The 22,785-nt window shown below is 47.6% G+C and overlaps 1 protein-coding gene across 1 annotated transcript in view; it reads left to right on the top strand.

The window, feature by feature from the left end:
• Window positions 1-788: 788 nt before the first annotated feature.
• TRPV1 (transient receptor potential cation channel subfamily V member 1) overlaps window positions 789-22,785 on the top strand; it is a 28,474-nt gene continuing 6,477 nt past the window's right edge. Inside the window, exons 1-12 of the mRNA XM_049636818.1 lie at window positions 789-6,286; window positions 7,091-7,257; window positions 7,335-7,487; window positions 7,976-8,116; window positions 8,264-8,562; window positions 9,142-9,321; window positions 11,316-11,474; window positions 12,924-13,019; window positions 14,715-14,785; window positions 18,906-19,071; window positions 19,502-19,568; window positions 22,006-22,328. Of these exons, the coding sequence (XP_049492775.1) occupies window positions 6,000-6,286; window positions 7,091-7,257; window positions 7,335-7,487; window positions 7,976-8,116; window positions 8,264-8,562; window positions 9,142-9,321; window positions 11,316-11,474; window positions 12,924-13,019; window positions 14,715-14,785; window positions 18,906-19,071; window positions 19,502-19,568; window positions 22,006-22,328 (2,109 nt within the window). The 5' untranslated portion in view covers window positions 789-5,999. The remainder of the gene's footprint in view (window positions 6,287-7,090; window positions 7,258-7,334; window positions 7,488-7,975; window positions 8,117-8,263; window positions 8,563-9,141; window positions 9,322-11,315; window positions 11,475-12,923; window positions 13,020-14,714; window positions 14,786-18,905; window positions 19,072-19,501; window positions 19,569-22,005; window positions 22,329-22,785) is intronic.

The raw sequence follows: 22,785 nt of genomic DNA, 5'->3' as shown, positions 1-22,785 counted from the left end.
CAAGGTTCATTTAAAATTTTTTTTTTGACATTTATTTTTATTTTTGAGACAGAGACAGAGCATGAACGGGGGAAGGTCAGAGAGAGAGGGAGACACAGAATCTGAAGCAGGCTCCAGGCTCTGAGCTGTCAGCACAGAGCCCGATGCAGGGCTCGAACTCATGGACCGTGAGATCATGACCTGAGCCAAAGTCGGCCGCTTAACCGACTGAGCCACCCAGGCGCCCCCCAAGGTTCATTTTAATTGAAGCTAAAATGGCACACATATAAAAAGGTGTCCAAGCAAGGGACATGGTATGGCATGCTGAAATGGTGGCTCCTGTGCCCAGGCCAGAAGCTTCACCTGGGCAGTCATCTAATTGCACAGATTTCTTTTCCTTTCTTTCTTTCTTTCTTTCTTTCTTTCTTTCTTTCTTTCTTTCCTTTCTTTCTTTTCTTTCTTTCTTTCTTTCTTTCTTTCTTTCTTTCTTTCTTTCTTTCTTTCATGTTTATTTATTTTGGGGGCGCCTGGGTGGCTCAGTCGGTTAAACATCTGACTTCAGCTCAGGTCACGATCTCGTGGTTCATGGGTTCGAGTCCTGCATCGGGCCCCGTGCTGACAGCTCGGAGCCTGCTTCAGGTTCTGTGTCTCCTTCTCTCTCTGCCCCCACCCCCAGCTTGTGCTCTGTCTCTCTCTGTCTCTCAAATATGAATAAACATTAAAAAAATTTTTTTTAAAGAAAAATAAAAAATGTTTCTTTTTGAGAGAAAGAGACAGAGTGCGAATGGGAGAGGGGCAGAGAGAGAGAGGAAGACACAATCCGAAGCAGGCTCCGGGCTCTGAGCTGTCAGCACAGAGTCCAACGTGGGGCTCGAACCCACGAACTGTGAGATCATGACCTGAGCCAAAGTCAGACATTTAGCCAACTGAGCCACCCAGGCACCCAGCACAGATTTCTCATATGTAAAATGAGTATGCCCAGGGTTGTTGTGTGGCATGGGAGAGTGGGTTTGTGCAGCTTCTCTGTAAACTGTAAAATGTCGTGCAGAGTCCACGAAGTGTCTGCACTTCAGTGTCTTGACTCAGGGGTCAACCTTGTGAGCTACTCCAAGGAGGGCTACGATGGGACTTTTCTGGCACATAGCTGCTCATTTCAGGCCATGTAGGGCCCCCGGCTTTTTGGAGTCCTGTAGGGTTCCTACGGGCAGCTGCTGCCAGGATGGGTTCTGCAGGGCATTTCAGGTTGCAGACTGTATACACACTCAGAAGGACTTTGCAGCCTTTCTCAGCCATGTTCCAGGAGGGAATTATGCCTTACAGTATTGACTTTCCTCCTATGCTTTTACAATCATACTAGGAGAAATAAGAAAATAGACACGGAAATAATTTTCTGTGTTTTGTGGTTCCATGAGGAATCCCAGTTGAGTAAGGCTGGGCCCTGGCAGACCCAGAAGCCTCCACCTCAATCCTACATGAGGCTCCACAGAGAATGAGAGGCCCAAGAGAGGCAGGCATTCGTCCAAGGTTGCACAGAGTTGGCAAAGCTGTCATTCAAAACCAGGTCCCTGAATGTCAGGCCAGGACTGTGTGATGGGTGATGTGACCCTTTACATTCCTTCCACATTTTCAAACTGGAGCAGTTTCATGATGCTGGGTTTTACTTCTCTGGTTGTTGAGTTTTTTTCCCCAGACCACCCTATCTGTAAGAGTGGTGGGTTTGAGAGGCCTGAGCAGTGGCCTCCTTTTTCTTGAGAGCTGAGGTCACAGCTCTGGCTGGCTCTGGGCTGTGTGTGGCTAAGTGCACTGTAGCCCTGGCATGGTGGGAGGAGGGGCAGCAGCTAAGTGGTTTCTGAAAAAGGGAAAAAATGATGGGAAAAGCTCTGGGATCCTCTGGGAATCAGAACCACGGCAACAGCAGCTGCTGCCATTGCTGGAAACATTTTCCTTGAGTGCCAGAGTGTACCCACAGCCCATCCCTGCCAGTGCTGAGTGACCGCGGCCCAGGGAGGGGCCACGGACCCTCACAGAGGCAACTCTTCTCCCCACACCAGTCCAGCTCTCCCTTCAAGTAACAAAGCCTTGGAGCTCGCCGGCACCTGCTGTGTCCGGGGTGTGCTGCACCTAACTGGTGAGTCCTTTCTGTTGTTTGCTGGCCGGTGCCGATGCTAGCACAGGGAGCTGTCAAAAACTGAGCCCTGCCTCTGTCCGCTTGCGTGACTATGAGCAGTTCAACTAGCCTCTCAGCACCTTAGTTACCCCATCTGAAAACTGGGGATAATAACAGTGGCTGCCTCAAAGGTCATGGTGACGCTGAAGTGAAACTATAGCGGTGGTGCACTTAGCCTAGTTAATCGTAAACACTTGGCAAGTGACTGTGGAGGTTGCTATTGTCATTGTGTATGAGTTGCATCAGGGTCATCCTGGACCCTCCTCCTGGAGCAAAGAGGCCAGTGGTTTGTGGCTGGAGGTTTCGCCACATAGCTCCTTCCAGGCTGAAGGGGTGCTGGGTGGGGTGGCAGGAGTCCTGGGTTCTCACCCAGGCTCCACTCGCTCTCTGTTTTAGATAGGGTTCCTGTGGCTCTTCATCCATAGGCTGGGTAGCCCCCGGATCTCCGTCCCTCTTTAGGAAATGCTCAGGTAGGAATTTCTCTTTAGGAATGATCAGGGGTGGATCCTGGACCAGTTCCCAAGAGCCTGTAGGGAAGCTGGAGGCAGACAGATGCTTTGAGCAGAGAGGGAGCAGGAGAGCTGCGCCCCAGGATGTGTCACATCCCGCATTAGGGAGAAAAAGGGGGCTTCGCCCAGGTGGTGGGAAGTTTCCTTCCTGGCTCTGGAGTTGAGAAAGATCCAGAGGCCAAACCAAGTTTTGCTGAGCAGGGTCATTTTTTTCAGGACAGTCCTTTAGTCTCCATTGGTGGGTTTGTGAATCTTGCCTAAACCAGAACCGCCATCTCCATCAGACACCCCAAGTCATAGCTGGAAATTTCCCCCATCATCGTAGGACATTCAACTGTGATAGGTACCTTGCCACGGGGCTCATGTGCTAGACACACCCGGGCCTGGCAGTGGCAGACTATCTTGTCCCTGTCCACCCTGCAGCCCAGAGCAAATGGCCTCTCAGTCCCTGTCCTGCCCTCTGCTCTGGAAGAAGCTTAGTTTCCAGTAGGGAATCAAGTGTGAGGCATGCAGTGCAGATTTGGGGTTTGTTGACTGACCGAATGATGGTACTGTGTGGGCTGCTTCATGTTTATTGGGTTTGGTTAGATTTGGACCAGTCAGAGGGAGAGGCAAAAGGTGACACTGTGGAATGATTTGTGGGGGCCCCTGCTAATGGGTGCTCTGGTTGGGATATTAAGAACTGTGAGTCAGGCATCAGGTTTATTCTTGGTTTTGTGGCCAGTCCTACCAAGGGGAGATGCCCTGCGAGAGTCAGGCCCTGGCAGATGGCCTGGTTCCTACTTGTACTTCATTTTGGCCTTTGAGCTTCCTGGGATGCTTGTTTGAGCAGGAAGGTGCTACAGGTTGGGGCTTCTGAGCAGAAGGGGGTTGTCCCTGCCTGCCTGGCCCCAGGGCTAGGGGACTTTGGGCTGATCAGTTCCTCACCCTGGTGTGAAGTCCGGGGCTGAGTTTAATGGCTGAGAAGACCCCTGTGGTGGAGTGCTAGAGATACTCTGCAGTCAGGCTTCCAGGTATCAAATCCAGGTTCCACCTCATCCTAACTATGGCCTCCAGCAACCACTGTGCCTGAGTTTCCTCATCTGTCAAATATTTACCTCTTGGAGATGTGAGAATGAAGTGAGCACATGTGAAGTGTTAGAATGGTACCCACCCTCGCACAGTACGTGCTTAAGCACGTTAGTTACTTTCGTTCTTACTAGCCTCCTGTGCCTTTTAATGGTAGCAGGCTCCACATAGTATGGACATAATAAGATGTTCTCTTCCGAAAGCGCAGATGAGTGTTGGTGTTTATGCTTCTGAAGCTTCTCATGGCTTCCTACCATCCACACAATAAAGTCCAAATCCTGTTCCTTGATGTTCAAGGACAATAGCCATCTGGTTCTGCCCTGCTGCCTGTCCTCCAGGCCCACTGGCTTCCTCTTCACCAGCTACTTTGGGATCCCCATCCTCTCCCCTGGCCCCGGATCAACCCTCATCTCCTTCTAGGCCCAGATCCTCTGTCACCTTCTCCATGAAGCCTTCTTCAGGACCCTGGCCCCTCCTGTGATACCCCTGCCCCAGCCAGTGCCTGGTTTCTGTCTCAGATGGGGCTGAGTCCTCTCTGTGCCCCCAGCACAGGCCTGGGTACCCAGTAGGATTCAGTAGATGGCTGTTGAGTGATGGGATGAACAAATGGGTGAGTGGTTGGAAGTAGGATTCCCTGTGGCCAGGAACACTTCCTGCTACAGGGTTTCCATCTGAGGGATAACCCAGAGAAAGACTCGAGCCCCCCTGAGAGTCGAGCCCCCCTGAGAGGAACAGCAGGCAGGATGGAAAATGGGCCGGCAGTCAGCTGTCTGTCTTCTTCGCAGGGTGCAGAGTGGTGAGGCTGCCTCATTTATTTTTCCCCCAAGGACCTGGGCATCAGATAATAGCTGATTTATTGCCGAGGCCCAGCTGTGTGCTCTGAGTGTTCACTGCCTGAACTTGCACTTGAAAATGCAGGTTGTGAGCAGCTTCCCATTTCTTGACTGGCTATTTTTTGGAATCCAACCACTGCTGGAACATGAATCTCACTAACTTTCTTTGGAAATTGGAACAAGAAGGGTCTATATCTGATCTCTTTCATGTCCCCAACAGTGACCACAGCTTTATTTCATAGAGAGGGGGATCAGGCAAGTGCCCTGCTCAGGAAGAGGTCATAGGATGTGGGGGAGATAAGGCAGTGCCAGATAGAAATTGCTAGACTGCAAAATGGATGGTGCTAACAGGGCCACGAAGGATGATGGACAACCAACTGGGCCACTCTGGACGGGGAGGGAGCACAGCCAGTGCAGAGCCTGGGGGTGTGGAGGAGGCAGCATTAGTGTTGGACCCCAAAGGGAGGTGGCCTCTGAAAAGTGATAGGATTTAGGCATGAAGAGGAGAAGGAAAATGCCCCCCAAGTGGAAACACTGCAGAGGCAAAGGCCTCTGAGATGTGGGACAGCCCTGGGTACCAGGGAGTGGGGATGCCCTGCTGGATGGAGGGAGGAGTGGGACAGAAGGTTAGGAAGGGGGTGGAAGACACTATCAAAACAAGTTCACGGCCATATGTGCTAGTGCTAGCTGCCAGCTGCACACCACATGTTCAGGCCTGGAAGGCCTGCACCAGCCTCTAATCTCTTAAAGTTTAAAAATTCAGGGATGCTTGAAATTTCACAAAAATGACAAAAAAGTGCAAAAAGTCCCCACCAACTCAATAGTTGCAGCTGCCAGGTCGAAGAGCAAAAGCAGGCAAGCACGTGGCTGGTGACGGGGACACGTGGCACAAGAAGGCCTGTGCAGCATGGAGTGTGAGTGTGTCAGTCTCTGCCGCTCACCCTGTTCACAGAGACACAGCCTGTTCTGCTCTTTGAGGCTGAGCCATTCTCATCACCGAGTCCCTCCCTCAATGCCCAGCCATTGACAGCCACTCCCATTATTTCCTTTATTCTGATCTTGGAGGGAGGCAGAGCAGTAGTTATGATCCCACTTTGCAGATGAGGCAACTGAGGCCCAGAGAGGAGAGCAATCCATTCAAGTCTTTCAGAGCTTATGGCTTCAAGCTGGGGGACACATCCACCCTTGAGCCCAATGCCCATGGGGTTGCTAGGCCTGCTCACCCCTGGGGCCTCTGAGGTAGGAGGTATAGCACCCCTAGAAGCTTTAGTTCTGGGGGGCTAGGACCAGCAGCTGTTGGATCTCTGGGGTGTCCTGCTTCACAGGGGCTTTTGCAAGGAGGGCAGATGGGGGCTAGAGTTGTGGAGTCCTCAAGCTGGGCACACACCTGATCTTGGTGGCTGCCTGCAGGCTGCCTCTCAGGCCACAACGGATCTGACAAGGATGAAGAAATGGGGGAGCTCAGACTCAAGGGAGTCTGAGGAGCCACCCCAAGAAGACTCCTGCTCAAACCCCCTGGATGGAGACCCTAACTCCAGGCCAGCTCCAGCCAAACCCCACATCTTCCCCACGGCCAAGAGCCGCAGTCGGCTTTTTGGGAAATGTGACTCGGAGGAAGCTTCTCCTATGGACTGCTCTTACGAGGAAGGCCAGCTAGCCTCCTGCCCAGCCATCACCGTCAGCCCTGTTGTCATCATCCAGAAGCATGAGGATGGCCCCACCTGTGACAGGTAAGCTGCATCTGGAGCCTGAGCCCCTCCCCACCAGGAGCCCACTGGCTCTGCCAGCTGAGGCCCCAGCTATGGAGATACCATGTGTTCCTCTAGCTTATGGGCTGAAGGTCATAGAGCCAGGGAACTGGGGAGGCTTCACAAATTGTCTGGTCCAGCATCTGCACTCCTAGGAGCCTCAGGACACATGGTCATGGATGCTGGCCTATCTGCTGATCTTAGCTGCAGGCTGATCTCTAGGTTTCCAGGCCTCAAATGCTCACCAGCCCCAAACACTTAGACTCTTAAGTTGAAAACCTCAGGGCCAGGATGCTTTTTAGAGAGCGCAGAACAGTTCCAGTGACAAGCCCAAGGGCCCTCTCACTTCCTCCAAGGCAGGTGAGGGAGGTACATGGGCCGGCTGACCTCCAGGCCAGTGTGAAGACACTTTTTCACTTAACAGGAACCGTCCAAACTGCTGCAACTCCCCGCCTTCAGCCCCCTCCGGGCTACTGCCCCCAGAGCCCCAGCTCCTGAGTAGGCAGAGAAGTGAGTGGCTTGGGTGTTGGGGGAAGTGGTGGCAGCAAAGACTTTCTAGATGGTGCCTACAGGCAGGGAGGGGACAGAGTGTGAACACATGCACCCCATCGTTCCCTGTTACATCAGTTTCCTGGACGGTCATCTAGACTGAGGGATGGGTTTTATATCATGTTTTTTCACCTTTTGGTTTGCCCTGGGATTTAGTCATACTCCCTGACAAGCTCTGGAGGCCCCAGGGCTGAAGGGAAGTCAGAGCAGGAGATGAAGGTGTTTTCTGGCCTGCAGGCAGTCTTCCCAGAACTCTGCTCCTGCTGGGTCTGAGAAGAACCTCAAGCTGTATGATCGCAGGAAGATCTTTGAAGCTGTCGCTCAGAATAACTGTGAGGAGCTGCAGAGTCTGCTGCTCTTCCTGCAGAAGAGCCAGAAGCACCTCATGGACAGCGAGTTCAAAGGTGGCCCCTGCAGGGCCGGGCTCCTGGGTCGGGCCCCAGCTGTCATGCGCTGCTCTGACCCTCACTTTGTCTTGCAGACCCAGAGACCGGGAAGACCTGTCTGCTGAAAGCCATGCTCAACCTGCACGATGGGCAGAATGATACCATTCCCCTGCTCCTGGAGATTGCCCGGCAGACGGACAGCCTGAAGGAGTTTGTCAACGCCAGTTACACAGACAGCTACTACAAGGGTGAGGAGGGGGATGGGGTTTGGCATGACTCTGTGCACAAGCACAGCTGGAGCCAGGTGGCATGCCTGGGCAAGCCTCTGAGCTTCGTACTCCCTGCACCAGCCACTGCGTTGGCATCTCCTGGTCCTGGGGGGTCCTTGCCTCCCCCACCTGCTGGACTTGTTTTCTCCTGGTGCTGAGGGTCCCATCCTCCCCTCTGTGGACTCGGTGTTCTTTGCTTCCAGAAGCCATGGCTACTCTCCCTGCTACTGTTCCTTGACCTTGGGCAGTTTTGACTATTCCAGGTCATGGTCGTCATGGTCTGGTGTTCCCTGGGGGTCTCTACTTCTGCCTCAGGGACTCTCTAAGCCCCCTTTGGGCATTCTGGCCTGCTCCCCTCTTGTATGGGGGAGTCATCTGGCATTTTCTGCCCAGGTCTTCCCCCTGCACCTATCTAAGCACCCCCACAGGACTGTGAGTACAAAGCCAACAGCACACACCCTCCACAGGCCAGACGGCCCTGCACATTGCCATTGAGAGGCGGAACATGGCACTAGTGACCCTCCTAGTGGAGAACGGGGCAGACGTCCAGGCTGCAGCCAACGGGGACTTCTTTAAGAAAACCAAAGGGCGGCCCGGCTTCTACTTTGGTAGGGAGACCATGGGGTAGACCCTTGGATTTTTGACAATTGCCAAGGGGAGGTATCGGGTGGAGAGAGAGGGATTTGGAGGCCGGGTGGTCCAGGGACCAAGCCAATCTATTCCTGAGGCCCATCATATGCCTGTGTTGGCCACAGGTGAGCTGCCCCTCTCCTTGGCTGCATGTACCAACCAGCTGGGCATCGTGAAGTTCCTGCTGCAGAACTCTTGGCAGCCAGCAGACATCAGTGCCCGGGACTCGGTGGGCAACACAGTGCTGCATGCGCTGGTGGAGGTGGCCGACAACACAGCCGACAACACTAAGTTTGTGACGAGCATGTACAACGAGATTCTGATCCTGGGGGCCAAGCTCCACCCTACACTGAAGCTGGAGGAGCTCACCAACAAGAAGGGGCTGACGCCACTGGCTCTGGCTGCCAGGAGTGGGAAGATTGGGGTAGGGGGGAGGCTTCGGGCCTGGGCAGGGAGTGTGACTTTAGATGGTGGTGTTGGAGGGACGGTCTGCCTTGCTGCATGCCTGGCATCACCATCACGCAGAGCCCTGCTACTGTGACACTAGCCTGTAGGGGTAGGGCAGGGGGCTGTTAGAGGAAGCCAGAGGAATTGTGAGATGCTGGGAAGAAGCCAGCATCACACCTGACTGTTTCTCATTTCTACGTGTGAGCAGCACTAGCCAGACACAGAGTAGGGGGGACGGGGGGTGCTAGGGCCTGGGGATAGGAGTATGTTGAGTCAAGGGTGAAATTGATGTGATCAAGTGTGATCAGCCAGGTGTGATCAGGCAATGGGTCTGATGTGGCCGCATTTGGGGTCTGAGGCAGTGGGTGGGTTGATCTTGATGGTGGTCGGGAGGCTGCTGGATAGAGGTGAGGACTCTCCTAGGGCTTGGGTAGAGTCTCCAACTGAGCTGGGAAACAGACTTATTCCTGAGGCAGAGTTGGTAGCCTGGTAGAGACACATCTTGTGGTTGGGGCTCCAGGATGGTCTCTAACAGGCTCTCATATCCCCATGGCAGGTCTTGGCCTATATTCTTCAGAGGGAGATCCAGGAGCCCGAGTGCAGGCACCTGTCCAGGAAGTTCACCGAGTGGGCCTACGGGCCTGTGCACTCCTCACTCTACGACCTGTCCTGCGTCGACACTTGCGAGAAGAACTCGGTGCTAGAAGTGATCGCCTACAGCAGCAGTGACACCCCTGTGAGTGGGCCGGGGTGGGACTCAGCCAGGGTGGGCTTCTTGTCTCACTGCACCCCCAGCCTCCACTCCAGCCCCTCGATCCAGCTCTGCCTGTCTTCTCATCACTGAAAACCTGCTGCGTGGGGTCTAGTCCCAGAAGCTTCATCTCCCCATTTGTTCCCACTGAATGTTTTCCTTCATCATACAGTGTACAATGATATTCCCATAAAAGCGTAAATATTTCAGATATACACAGACAAAAACAACCTTCTTTTTATACCATATAAAAACATGTAGCTTTATTTTGTTTATATAAATGGGATCAAACTATGCAAAATGTAAAACAACCAGTTTTTTTACTTACTGGTGTATCTTGTAGATAATTTTATATCAGAGTAGGTATGGATCTGCTTCATTAAAAAAAAAAACCCCCGCAGTGTTCTGTAGGAGGGCTGGGGATAAATGCCCATTGGAGGACATTTGAGTTATATCCAGTTTTCCGCTCTTACAGTACTGCGGGCCACTTAGCATGGGTTTGAGAAAGTTTCTAGGATGCCTGGAAATGGAATTGCTAAATCAAAAAGTATGTATGTTTTAGCATTTTAATAGCTACATCCAAGTTGTCCTCCACAGACTCCATCAGTGCATTTGCCCCCACCAGTGGGAAAATCTGCCCATGCCCTTGCCACCCTGGGTATTATCAGTCTTTTCTCAAAAACTGGTTTAAGTTCTTGGGGCCTGAAATGCTATCTTATTGATGTCTTAATTCTCATTTTCTTGGCTAATATGAGGTGAATAATTTTCTCATATATTTACCTGGCCATTCATATTTCCTTGGTAGATTTCCTATTCATTGTCCTTGGCCATCTCTTCTGCTGAACTGTTTGCCCCATTCCTCTTTGTTTCTAGGTTCTCTTAGTATGGAGTGAATCCATCCTTTCTCTATTGCATATATTGCAAATATTTTATTTTCTTCGTCTGCCTCTTGTCTTGTAACTTCAGTCAATGCATCGTTTGCTTATGAAAGGTTTTTAGTTTGAGAGCCAAATTAGTCTTTTTCTTTTATAACTTCTGTGACTTTTATCTTGCTTTGTAAGTCCTTTTCCACTATAAGGTTATACAATATCCTTCAATATTTTTGTTTAGCTCCTTTGTAGGTATTTTACGTTTGTCTCTTTAATTTGTCTAGAATTTATTTTTGTGTAGGGGTGAGGTAGGCATCTTACTTAAATATTTTGTTTCCACATGAGGGTCCCAGGGCCACTAAATGAAAAGCCTGTCCTACCCCCACTGCTTTGAAAGGCTACTTTCCCTGTCTGTTCTTTCTAAGGTATACCTGCCCCCGAGGCAGCCCCAGGGGCTAGGCTGGAGTTTGTGCTGGTGAGGAGGCTACCACAGTATCTTAGAGGGCAGAGGCTGTGTTTACAGGGGCAAAGTCTAGTGGGGGAGAGAGGTCTAGACTGCTTTGCTGTGCCCCGCCAGCCTTCACCTGGGCTGCCATGCTGGATCAGGGCATTGGATTCAGAATCCCGAATGGAGTGTCCCCAGAGAGCTGGCTCATGTAGGAAACAGCTTCAAAAAGGCTGAGGTGTTTGGCTTAGAGAGGAGAGGGCTCTGGGGCCACGCTGCCATTTTCATGTCTTAGAAGGCTCTCTCAGGCAGAAATGCAATACTGGGGTCCCTGAGTGCAGAACTGGGACAACTGGTGGAAAGCAGAGAAGTAAGACCAACTTTACTCCAGAGAATTGATCTTCCTGACAGTTAGCATTTCTCCCCAGGCTGCTCGAGGCAGCGAGGAGCTTCCCATCCCAAAGGCACTGAAGAAAACATTGAACCGGGACCTTACTGGGGGAGCGAGAGCTTGGGCTGGGGGTTGGGTCAATGACCTGCAAAAGAGGATGATTTTGGCTTGTCCATCTTAGGAATATACTGGAACTTCAACAGAGATCTCTTGGATATGAGACTTTGTCATTCCTGGCTGGGGAGTGAGCCTCACCTCTCTCTGCTCCCCTTAGAATCGCCACGACATGCTTTTGGTGGAACCGCTGAACCGACTCCTGCAGGACAAGTGGGACAGATTTGTCAAGCGCATCTTCTACTTCAACTTCTTCGTCTACTGCTTGTATATGATCATCTTCACCACAGCAGCCTACTACAGGCCTGTGGATGGCTTGGTGCGGCCTGAGGCTCGGGGACTGGGGAGAGGGATGGGCATTTCTAGAAGACCCCCGAGACCCAGGCCCAGGCCAGGCCCTGGACTCCTTCCCAGCTCACTGGAGACATGGAAGGATCAGCCGGAGCTCCTCATGTCCCTGTACACAGCCCTCCATGTCTCAGGCTGTCCTGGCAACACTCCCTCCCCCTTCTCAGTCCCTCCTGTGGTCTCCTGGTTCTGTGAGGCTGAGTGTGTGGTCTATGAGGTCCCTGATGGCTGAGGAGGGGCAACGGGTTAGAAAAGATGCAGGAACTAGGGCTCTAGAAGCAGCTCTTCCCTCGGTTGGCTGTCTGTAGGGTCATGAGTTGGCGTGAGCCCTGAGCCTATTGCCATCCCACTGGCCTGCCCACTTTTTGTTCATTCACTCGCTCATTGTTTGTTCCCTGGACATCTACTTTTGAGCATTTCTTCTGTGCTAGGCCCTGGGCCATCCATCAGATCGGCTTGAGACCAGACTTCTTCCTCTACCAAGAGCCATGGACTCCTTTGAGTTACTAAACTGAATCCTTTCCATTCAATACCCAAGCACTTAATTTGCTGCCTTTGTTTCCAGGGCGCCTTGCTTATAAATGTGATTTAAAACCCCACTTCCTAGTTAGGTGAAACCTGACTTCTATCCACCTAGTAAGGCCATTTAACCATTTCATTTTATGAGAAAAGAGAAATGTGCTAATAAGACAAGCTAGTGAGTCAGTGTTTATCAAACATCAATGGCAAGCAGAAAGGAAACCCACCCCAGGAATGTATCTGAGACACAAGGATGACACACACGTGTGTGGGACATCTCACCTCCCACCATCCAGGGGAAACCCCAACAGTCATGGGACACCAGGGGTTCACCATGGGCTGTGGGAGCAGCAGGAAGCATATGGCATTAGCGTCTATGAGTGTCTCCACCTATGCCATCTACCTCCTCCCATAGGTGCTCCTGGCTGGACAGTATCTGGGAAGGAGCACAGCACTGTAAGGATGCTCTGCTTGGCACCTAAAAGATGCCACTTTGGGAATCAGCTCCCACAGAAGGGCCTCCTTGCAGGTGTCCCCAATAATGCACTGTCTTTAATGATGCCTCTCTCCTGATGGAGGCTGGGCCTCTTGGGCAGCCCAGCTCTTTTTTTCTTTTTTTTAATGTTTATTTATTTTTGACATAAAGTGAGTGTGTGAGTGGGGGAGGGGCAGAGAGAGAAGGAGACAGAGGATCTGAAGCAGACTCTGCTGACAGCAGAGAGCTGGATGTGGGGCTTGAACTCATGAACCGTGATGTCATGACCTGAGCCAAAGCCGGACACTTAACCAACTGAGCCACCCACATGCCCCCAGGGGTGGGCTCTTAATCACAGGGCTTGGTAAATGCTTGTTGAGTGAATGAATGAGTGAATTGAGTCACTAACTTCTCTGCACCTTGCAGCCTCCCTATAAGCTGAAACACACTGTTGGGGACTATTTCCGAGTCACTGGCGAGATTCTTTCTGTATCAGGAGGAGTCTACTTTTTTTTCCGAGGGGTAAGCATTCCTTCCCACACTGTGAGTTTCCATTATCACCAAAACAAAAAGCCAAGAGACTCACTCATTGCTCACTCATTCTTGACTTCAGGGGAGAGATGCCCAGGTGAAGATGAGGCATTCGTGCCCAGTGGGTTTCCGCAGACTCAGGACAGTTCGAAGTGTTCGAAGACAGATAGTCAGGACTTTCCACCGGACATACAGTTGACCCTTGAACACTGCAGGGGTTAGGAGCACCAACTTCTCACACAATTGAAAGTCTGCTTATAACATTTGACTGCCCCCAAATTTAACTACCAGTAGCCTACTGTTGATTGGAAGCCTTACTGATAACATAAACAGTCAATTAACACATATTTTGTATGATACATGTATTGCACACTATATTCTTACCATAAAGTAAGAGAAAATAAGAAAATCATAAGGAAGAGAAAATACATTTACAGTACTGTACTGTATTTATATAAAAAACTGCATATAAGTGGACCCTCACAGCTCAAAGCTATGTTGTTCAAGGGTCAACTGTAATGTTTAATTATGAAGTAGAGTGGAAGTCTCTTAAGTGACAGGATCATGACTGGTGGTTATTTAATTAAAACCATCTGTTAAAGCTCAAAACAATGAAAGAAATCTACACATATACTGGAATCATTTTATTTTGCCTGAAAACTCATACATGTACATTCCTTGGCCGTTTTTCTAATATATGAACAGTCTTTTCTTTGAAATTGGAACCACTGTTACATATACAAGTAATTGGAGATTATGGTGATTTTCCCCCTTAACATTTTTTTTATTAAAAACTTTTTTTAATGTTTTGTTTTCTGAGAGAGAGAGATAGAGAGACAGAATGTGAGCAGGGGAGGGACAGAGAACAGGGGAGACACAGAATTCAAAGCAGTCTCCTGTCAGCACAGAGCCCGATGCAGGGCTTGAACCCATGAACTGTGAGATCATGACCTGAGCTGCAGTTGGATGCTCAACCAACTGAGCCACCCAGGTGCCCCTCCCTTAATCTTTTTGATCTAAGCTACACCTGATTTTTTTTTTTTTTAGTGACTTACCTTTAAGGAATCTTTCCAAATCATTGGATGCTGTCTTCACAGAAACAACTGTCTTTTTATTTTTGTACTCATATTTTATATTATAATAAGATACAAAGCCACAGTAACAAGTGCAGTCTTGATGACAAGGATTAACTGTGGGAGGGAGCAAAGTGTGTGGGTATCCTGGAGAGGGTCTCCTAGCCACCAGCCCTCACTGTGGGCATCAGTCAGAATGTTTTCAGGGAGTAGACAGCACTGGCTAATCTGGTGACTTAGTGCAGTGGAGGCTGCTTAAAGAATTTTTACTATAATGCATAGTTCTTGAAGAAAACTAGGGGAAAATGCACAAATTAGAAAGAAGAAAAGAAATTGCTCAATCTCATCATTCAAACACAGCAATTAATAATATTTTGGTGCTTTTCCTTCCTGTCTTTATTTCTACCTAGAGTCGTAATTCCACTCTCTATTTTTAACAGTCTCTCCTGACTGAGTCACATAATGTTACCCTGTGAACCTGACCCTCGATGTTCTACCCTTTTCAGAACCTCTGCTTCGATGCATTTGTTCCATCGTCGGCCATTTAGGAGCATTGCAAGTACACTCACCATTTCACCTTTCCTGGCTTCTTACTCTGTCTATTTGTTTGCAGATTCAATATTTCCTGCAGAGGCGGCCGTCTCTGAAGACCTTGTTTGTGGACAGCTACAGTGAGATGCTTTTGTAAGTGTTGCTTTGACTCTTATGACTTGATAGCAGACGGTATCTTTTGGCCCAGTCCTAAAGTTATAGCCATCAGTTCTCACCCATCCTCTCACCTATGCTAAGCCTGGAACATAGTAGGACCTCACAAATGTGTTGAATGAATGACAGAAGGCCCTCAATACATGTGTGGATGAATACTGAATCTCTACTCTGTGTCATATACGCACCAGGTGTTAGGAAATGACATACATGGGCTCATGTGGCTTATAGTCTGAGTTACAGTCTGAATACCCTTGGTCACTTTTTTTCATGCGTTTGTCCAACCATCTGGTAGTTACTGAGTTGGCATTGGAATACTGAGATGAAATAGATATGACTCCTGTCTTCAAGGAGTTTCCGATCCTTGGGGTAGTGTTTCTCAACCTTGGTACCATGGACATTTTGGACTGGATGATTCTTTGCTATGGGGGCTGTCCTATGCATTGTAGAATGTTTAGCAGCATCCCGGGCCTCTACCTGCTAGCTGCCAATAGCACTCTCTCTGTCCCCCATTCTTGATGACCAAAAATGTATCTAGATATTGCCAAATGTCCCGACTTGGGGGGGGCACAAAGTCACCCAAGACTGAGAATCATTGCTTTAGGGGGAGACAGATAAGCAAAAACCATAGTTATAGAACAACATGGATGTCACCAGGACCCTCCTTCCTTCACAAAATAAGCTGGAACCTTACGAAATTTCCTTGGAGGACCCAGGATACACAAAGGGGGTTTTCAGATGGGGATGGGTTCTCCTGGGATTTATACTAAGGACTTAACTCTGATCCCCAAATTTCCTTCATTCCTGAGGCCTCTCTATTCCTGGCAAATGAAAGGAGTTGATTTCTTATCCTATTGTAGCTAGCTTGTCCCCATGTGTTTACCATAATCTTCAGATACTTGCACTTTAACTCCAAAGGGCTGGGTCTATAGGGTTAGTGCAATGCTGGTTTGCTTTACTAAGAGAAACAATGTTCTCCTACATAGCACTGTGCCAATAAACTTGATTCTATTCCTAGGAGGACTTACTGCAGGCAGGTTAGAAATGGATTTTATTTTACTTTTTCAAAGCTACTCATGCCCATGGGTAAACATTGAAGAGAACTAAAACACTTACAGCCAGTATATGAATTCCTCATCTTAAACCTTCCCATCTTGTAATTCTCCTTCCCAGGGACAATCACTTTTCATTCTTGCAGCTCTTTCTTCTGATGTTTTCTCACCTGGTGGATGAGGATTTAGCATCCTTTTACTTCCTTCCTCTCTGCTTCTGCTCCTCTAGCCTCCCAATATAGTTTGAAGTAATTTTTGTTTTAGTTGGTATTGAGTAATTTATGTTATGTCTCTACAAGTAGTATTCACAGTTGAGCTTCATAATATACTGTACTTCTTTTTTTGTTTGTTTCTCCTAAAATTTGTAATTATCTTGTTGTTACTTGTTTAGTTTTCTTTGTACCTGTTGTTAACTTGTCCCACACATCTCAAAGCCTCTCAGTAAAATTTTTCTCAAAGTCAATCACATAAATTATATGATTGGAATCCCTGCTCCTAGTTTTTTCCTTGAGAGATCTCCTCCTAGAGTGCTGTCCTCTCTTTCTTACTGGGCTGGTTGCTCTCTGGGCCTGCTGCTTAGCCATCATCCTGGGACTCCTCTTTGTTGCCATCTTTGGGATGCTCACTGTTTTCATTCTGGGCTAGACTTCCTGTCTCTTTCTTGGTTTTCCTCCTTTTTCCTCCTTCAGTATTGTCATTTGGTGAAAAGGATTGTCTCCTGGTGAAGGGCACAGTGATGACAACTTTTATTGTGTCTGGTTCTTGAGTCTCATTCTCCCACATGTGCACCCGAGGTGTCATCCCTTCACTAGCACCTTAGAGATCCCTTTCACTTCTCTCCTGATTTGGATCTCTTATTTTCTGAACCCCAAGTCTTCCTTTTTACTGATTCACTCCCTTTTTGAGGGAAAAACATCCTCAGCTAAAGAAAAAAGGCACATAGTAGGGAAGGGGGGGGAGTAAAATTTATTTGAAATCTGGCATGCCTGAGAATATTTCTACTATACCTTCACATTTTATTGATATCTTGATTGGGTATAAAAATTTTTTTAAAAATTGAAGATATTTCTCCATTGTTTCCCTGCTTCCAGTATTATAGATGACAAGTCCAAAACTATTCTGATTCTGGATCCTCTTTTAATACCTGGTTTGGTTTTTCTCTTTGTAAATCTGTGGTATCTTCTGTTTGTTTCTAGTGTTCTGAAACTTAATGATATGTCTTGATTGGATTTGTTTTTATCCAATGTTCTGGGCACTTGGTGGACTCTTTCAATCTGGAAATTTATGTCCTTTATTTTGGGGATATTTTCTTGAATTATTTCTTATGATATGTATATTGAACCTCCTGACTTAGTCCTGAACCAGTTCTTATATCTTCTCACTTGTGTTCTCTTTATCTTTGGCTATTCTTTCTGGGAAGTTCAAATCAACTTTAATTTCTACCCCTTCTATTGAGTTTATTACTTTTGATATCACGTTTTAATTTCTGTGTGTTCCTTATCTATAGCACTCTATTCTTGTTTCATTGATGCAATATCTTCTTTTATCTAAGACTATTGAAATAAAATTTTAAAATAAAATACATTTTCTTCTTTTTGCATAGGCTTTATTTTCTCTAAGTTGTTGTTTCCCATTTTCTTGTTTTGCTCTATCTTTCATATTAGAAGATACCTGGGAATTTTTTGTTTTCTGGAAATTTTTTATATCTGCTCATGAGTAAGAGTGGAGGACTGAAAAGCTTGCTGGGAGCTCTTAATGTATGAATGGGGCTTATCAGTTTTGAGCTTCACTATAAACTAGTCTAGGTTAAGCTATTTATTGGCAAACATCCAAAGTTAGTCGATTGCATCTTTTCAGTCTTCTGCCTGGAGGAAAGAAGTCTGGCTGCTAGCTTTCTGAGAACTGAGTGGAGAAGAGGGCTTTCTGTAATCTGTATTATATAAAAATCACATAATCTGCTTTTGGTAAAATACCAATGCTTTCACTGTTGTTTGATGAAAGTGGGTCCAAAGATCCTCTCCTTTGTCTTCTTCAGAGACAAAACCTCCACTCTTCCTTATTTTAGGTCTCTTCATCTCCTTTCTGGAGGTCTCTAACCCTTTTGAGGCTCCTTGGTTAAAAGAGCTGATTCTCAGCTTTCCCCACTACAGATTTGGATTTGGGTCTGCTAAGTCAGTTTCTGTTTGTCTGCTGCTTCCCAAAAGCATATGTGGGGGCTCCATTTGCCACCCAAGGTAACTCTTTACCTATTTCAACTGGTGTCAGTTCTTATTTTCGCCAAGGTTCTGAAAATACAGAGGAATAGTTTTCCTTTGCAGCAGAATTCCAATTGATGAGCCAGTTTATTGACATCAGTTTTCAGTAGACTCACATCATCACAGTGGTGTTTTTTTGCTTGGTTCTTTCACAGAAATGGGAAGTGAGGTTGTCAGCGTGGTCGACAGTATAAATGTAACTGGGGGTACTTTCGAGAGGAGGCTATGATGAACAAGGAGACCTGGGGTGAATATGTAAAGAAAGGACCACTGGGCAGACTCTGTCATAGGATCATCAGATTTACTACACCTTATCCATGGATCCTACTTGGGCAGCCCCCACCAGACCAAGTTGCTGAGGAACATCTTTCCTGGCTCTCCTCCTGAGTTTGATGGTATGGCCAGCAGACTCCACCTGTGATTTTTCAGGAGAGCATGGCCTGTACCTCTTCACTGCTAAAGCAATGTTTCCCAGACTTTTTTCATTATTGCCTTTTTAGACATTTTTTCCTAATTGCCCCTCCCATGAAATCTAATACCACAAATATACTGTAGAGTTGTCCATGCAATGTATTTCTATTTGTGCTTTCTACAAAAAGAGAGTAAGATTTTGTACTCCCATAACCAACTTTTTCCCCCTTGGGGATGCTATTACTCCTACTGAGAATCACGGGCTAAAGGAGACAGGACAGTCAACCCTAGCTCCCGCAACAGCCTGTTGTCTGTGCTTCTGAGGGGGTGCCAGGCCTCCTGGGTGCTCTTAGACAGAGCTTCCTATCCCTCCACCCTCAGCTTTGTGCAGTCACTGTTCATGCTGGGGACCGTGGTGCTGTACTTCTGCCACCACAAGGAGTACGTGGCCTCCATGGTGTTCTCCCTGGCCATAGGCTGGACCAACATGCTCTACTACACCCGCGGCTTCCAGCAGATGGGCATCTATGCTGTTATGATTGAGAAGGTGGGTGCCAGCATCCAAGCAGGTTCTCCGTAGAACCTGTTTACCTCATGGGTATGTGGGACATGGTCTACAAACTCTGTCCATCCTCTGTAATGTCTGGAGAGGTGCTGGTTTAGTTCAGCACCCACTTTCCCAGATAATTCCTCAAGATTCAGGCCATCTGGTCTTGACCTGGGTTTGGGGGCTCCCCTGAAACTTGACCCCCTACATACCAGGCCCTGCTCTCCCACCAGAACAAAGGCCATGGTGGGAGAAGCTGTGGATGACTTCCTTATGACACTGGAGCTGAAAACCACCAAACCAGACCCTTCTGCATGTTCTCCAGTTCTACTTAGGCTCAAGATTAATCCCAGGCTGACATAGTCGTGACATTTCCCTTGGCCGGCCTGGGGACTGGACTTGGTTCTGACAAGCCTGCTCTCTCCTGCAGATGATCCTGAGAGACCTGTGTCGCTTCATGTTTGTCTACCTTGTTTTCTTGTTCGGGTTTTCCACAGGTAATGGGCTTGGTCAGGGCTGGTGGCGGGCAGAGCTCCGGCTACCCTCAGCTTCCTGAGGTCTCTGCAGGGGCTGGGTGGGGAGAGGCCCACTGGGGTGTGTATCTGCAGGTGACAGAGTGGATGGATAAAGAACGCACAGAAATGAGCAGGAGAACCTGGAAATGTGATTCATAAAATATTGTAAACAATTTTAGAGGTATGAAGTGCTGCTTGCCTACAGTATAGCTGCATTTTGGCTTAGTTTTCATTTTATTTTTATTTTATTTATTTATTTATTTAGGGTTTTTTTAGTTTTTTTAAGTTTTTATTTTGATATTATTTCAGATTTTCAGAAAAATTGCAAGAATAGTACAAATAACTTTTCTGTACATATTACCCACAACCCCCAAATTTTATCACCTTTTAAAATCACTTTCCCTTCTACACACACACACCACACTTAAAAAAAAAGAGTAAGCTACAGACATGATCAACCCTTTACCACTGGATAAAGCCTGCATTTCCTAAAAACAAGGATATTTTCTTACATAAACAATGTATAATGATCAGAATAAGGAAATAAACATCAATACAGTACTATTAACTAATCTACCAGCCTTATTCAGATTTCACCAATTGTCCTAATAATGTCTTTTGTAGAAATAAAAATCCCAGATCATGCATTATATTCAGTTGTCATGCCTCTTTAGTTTCCTTTAATCTGGAGTGCTTCCTCAATCTTTCCTTGTTTTTTTGACCTCAGCATTTTTAATGAGTAAAGGCTAGTTTTTACAATGTCTCTCAATTTGGGTTTGTCTGATGTTTCCTCAAAATTAGATCCAGGTGTGCATTTTTGGTCAGACTATGGAGGAAGTAATGTGTGTCTTCCTCAGTGCATTGTATCAGGGCTTCCGTAACGTTTGTTTAGCCCTTGTCTGGTGGTGTTAACTTTAATTACTTGGTTTTGATGGGTGTGATAAGTAATTTGTGAGGAGATGTTTTGAGACTAGGTAAATATCCTGTTTCTCATCACACTTTCAACCGGTAATTTTAGCATCCACTGATGATTCTCACCTGAATCACTTAATCCTAATGGTTGTCAAATGATGATTTTCTAACCCTGTCATTCCTTCTACATTTATTCACTGGCATTCTATTATAGGGAAGAGCTTTCCATTCTCTTACACTCATTTATTATTTATGTCAGTGTGGCCTCACAGATTCTTTTCTGTTTTTGTTTCATTTTTTGTGGAATCTCACTTTGTTAAATGAGTTATAATCTTACTGTCACCATCTTGATGCTGAGATTGTCTGAGAAATCATCTTTGGGAGCCTCTTCAAGCTGGCTCCTGTGCCCTTCTGACACATCCACAGAATTTCTGGGCACCTGGCTCTGCTTTGATCCTCGTCTGAGTTCTGCAATTACATGGTTCACATGTATACCCTCTCCTTCCCCCTCCCCACAGCCTGTTTTGGAATCTCTGTCTTGGAGTTATGGACAGCTTTGACTAGGAGCTTTGATTGATAGGGATGCGTGTGAGCTCTGGCACCCTGTGTGAAGGTCCTGGTCTATCAGTACCCACAGGAAGGGACTTGGCCAAATGGGTTAATGGATACTGGATGTGCAGTAAACATGGGCACAACAACTACAGAAGCTCTCAGGCTCCAGACTACATTTTGCAAAGAAAAGTGTAGAATGCAGCAAGAGACCATTCTGCTCTGAGCTGCTTAGTCTCCATCATTCTGGAATGTGCTGGCTTTGGGGCACCTTCTAAGGGGGACAGGAAGACAAGGGTGACTGAGAAGCTGGGTGTGGATCCAGGACTGATACGTAAAGTTAGACAGGTTGTGCACTGTACAAAGGCAGCTAGATTCACATTGTATATGTACATTTGCATATTTTTTAAAACATTTTTTTCCCCTAGCAGATGATGATAAAGTTCTTATTGTAACAAAACAGTATACAGTTGACCCCTGAACAAAATGGGAGCTAGGGGCACCAATTCCCTGCATAGTCAAAAATCTGCAAATAACTTTTGACTCCCCCAAAACTTAACTACTAATGCCTACTGTTGACCAGAAGCCTTACCACATATCTTGTATATGTATTATATACTGTATTCTTATAATAAAGTAAGCTAGAGAAAAGAAAATGTTATCAAGGAAATCATACAGAAAATACATTTACAACTATGCTGAATTTATCAGAAAAAAACCTGTGTATAAGTGGACTCTTGCAGTTCAAACCTATGTTGTTCAATGGTCAACTGTACTATGACGGTTTGCTGATAGTTCTGAAGAAGAGGGTTTTTTTTTCTTTTTTAATTCACACAAAAGTGCCATATGGCGAGCAGCATTCTTACTGCAGACACATCCTGGGAGATGGGGCGTGTCTGTTGGGGGGGTCTGTCTTGGCTTCCATCCAGTTGCACCTGTCCCTGCCTCTGCCCTGTAGCGGTGGTGACACTGATTGAGGATGGGAAGAATAATTCTGTGCCGGCTGAGTCCACATTGCACAGGTGGCGAGGGCCTGGCTGTCGGCCACCCGACAGCTCCTACAACAGCCTCTACTCCACGTGTCTGGAGCTCTTCAAGTTCACCATTGGTATGGGCGACCTGGAGTTCACCGAGAACTATGACTTCAAGGCTGTCTTCATCATCTTGCTGCTGGCCTACGTGATTCTCACCTATATCCTCCTGCTCAACATGCTCATCGCCCTCATGGGTGAGACCGTCAACAAGATCGCGCAGGAGAGCAAAAACATCTGGAAGCTACAGGTGGGTTGGTGGGTGGGGTGTGCACAGCGGGAGGGCACTGGCTGTTCTGTCGCTGCTTAACACAGCGGGGGTGTATGAGCCCCTGCAGGGTTTGAGGAAGGGCAGAGAGCCCAGCCAGGCCTGGGGGATCAAGCAGAAGCATCTCTCCCAGTTGACTCCTTTCTGGCCCCTCCTTCAGGGTTTCCCTGCTACGCATCACCAGCTGGTATTCACAGACACTGTGTTTACTGTGACTGGGCAGTGCCCAGGAGAAGGAAATGGAAGGCTCAGCCCCATGGGATGCCCACCTCACAAGAGCTTGGTCTAGGGTGGGCCCCAGACACCAGACTTGGGGGGAGCAGCTAAAATGGGGTTGATCTTGACAGCTACGTTTTTGAGCCACCTGGTTCTTAATCTGCCTTCCCACCTAATAATAAAAGCATCGTTCTAATTATTAAGTAGCATTGACTCTATACCA

This window comes from Panthera uncia, chromosome E1 (assembly GCF_023721935.1).
Source record: "Panthera uncia isolate 11264 chromosome E1, Puncia_PCG_1.0, whole genome shotgun sequence".
In the NCBI taxonomy this organism is placed as follows: Eukaryota; Metazoa; Chordata; class Mammalia; order Carnivora; family Felidae; genus Panthera; species Panthera uncia.
The sequence above is the reverse complement of the archived record's forward strand: the minus strand, read 5'-3'. Positions and strand labels throughout refer to the sequence as shown.